The 734-nt window shown below is 45.5% G+C and overlaps 1 protein-coding gene across 1 annotated transcript in view; it reads right to left on the bottom strand.

Moving 5' to 3' along the window:
• The window catches only part of LOC107576912 (cytohesin-2), a gene marked incomplete at both ends in the record, with an annotated part of 7,572 nt that extends 6,841 nt beyond the window's left edge, over window positions 1–731 (bottom strand). Inside the window, 3 exons of the mRNA XM_016263035.1 lie at window positions 63–211; window positions 461–573; window positions 709–731. Coding sequence (XP_016118521.1) covers window positions 63–211; window positions 461–573; window positions 709–731 — 285 coding nt within the window. The remainder of the gene's footprint in view (window positions 1–62; window positions 212–460; window positions 574–708) is intronic.
• Between the last annotated feature and the right edge of the window lie 3 nt (window positions 732–734).

Below are 734 nucleotides of genomic sequence, written 5' to 3'. Positions count from 1 at the left end.
TTTTTTGGGAAAAGTTCAGAAGAGACATCAACGCTGACTTTCTTATGCGGCTGCACACTCACTCTCAGCAGCTCCTCGGGTAAATCTCCTCCGTCGTTGATGCCTCTGTTCATGCTGATGAAGCGCTCCACCGTGGGCTTGTCCCTCACGTTGGGGTTGTGCAGACTGGTGTTCAACATGATGATGGAAAACGACAGCACGTAACAGGTGTCTGCGAGGAGAACACAGAGTTTAAGGACTGAGAGGCATGGTGCGTCTACTCTAGGCTAACTCTCTAACATTAAAATACTCCTGAACTGTAGTAGCAACAGGTCTGTGGTCGACAAGTTCTGAAATGTTCTCTGAATTACACAAGCAGTCAAATCCAGACACACCTACTCAATTATGACTATACTGTGCAGTGTGCATTTCTGACTAACAGTGAAGTAACACCGATGGGAATTATGCATGCATGTACGACCTGTGCTCTGGAAGACTCCAGGATTACAGTGACAGTATCTCTGTGCAAACGCCTCCATCATCCTGTCGATCTTCTGAGCCTCGCCGGGCAAGCGGAAGCTCCACAGAAACTGCCTGTAGTAAACATAAACGTACGGACACATCAGGAACACAAGCACTGCACAACAACTGTATGAATACTATTCAACAACCATATATATTTTTATGAAGCATTCAGAAAAGTTGCAAATATAAAATCTGCTGACTTACCGCAGTGCTTGTACCAAGTTCAGATC

The sequence above is a fragment of the Sinocyclocheilus grahami genome, unplaced genomic scaffold (assembly GCF_001515645.1).
Source record: "Sinocyclocheilus grahami isolate Dianchi unplaced genomic scaffold, SAMN03320097.WGS_v1.1 scaffold4618.1, whole genome shotgun sequence".
Classification (NCBI taxonomy): Eukaryota; Metazoa; Chordata; class Actinopteri; order Cypriniformes; family Cyprinidae; genus Sinocyclocheilus; species Sinocyclocheilus grahami.
Note: the sequence above shows the minus strand (reverse complement) of the source record. Positions and strands in the feature narration are given on the sequence as shown.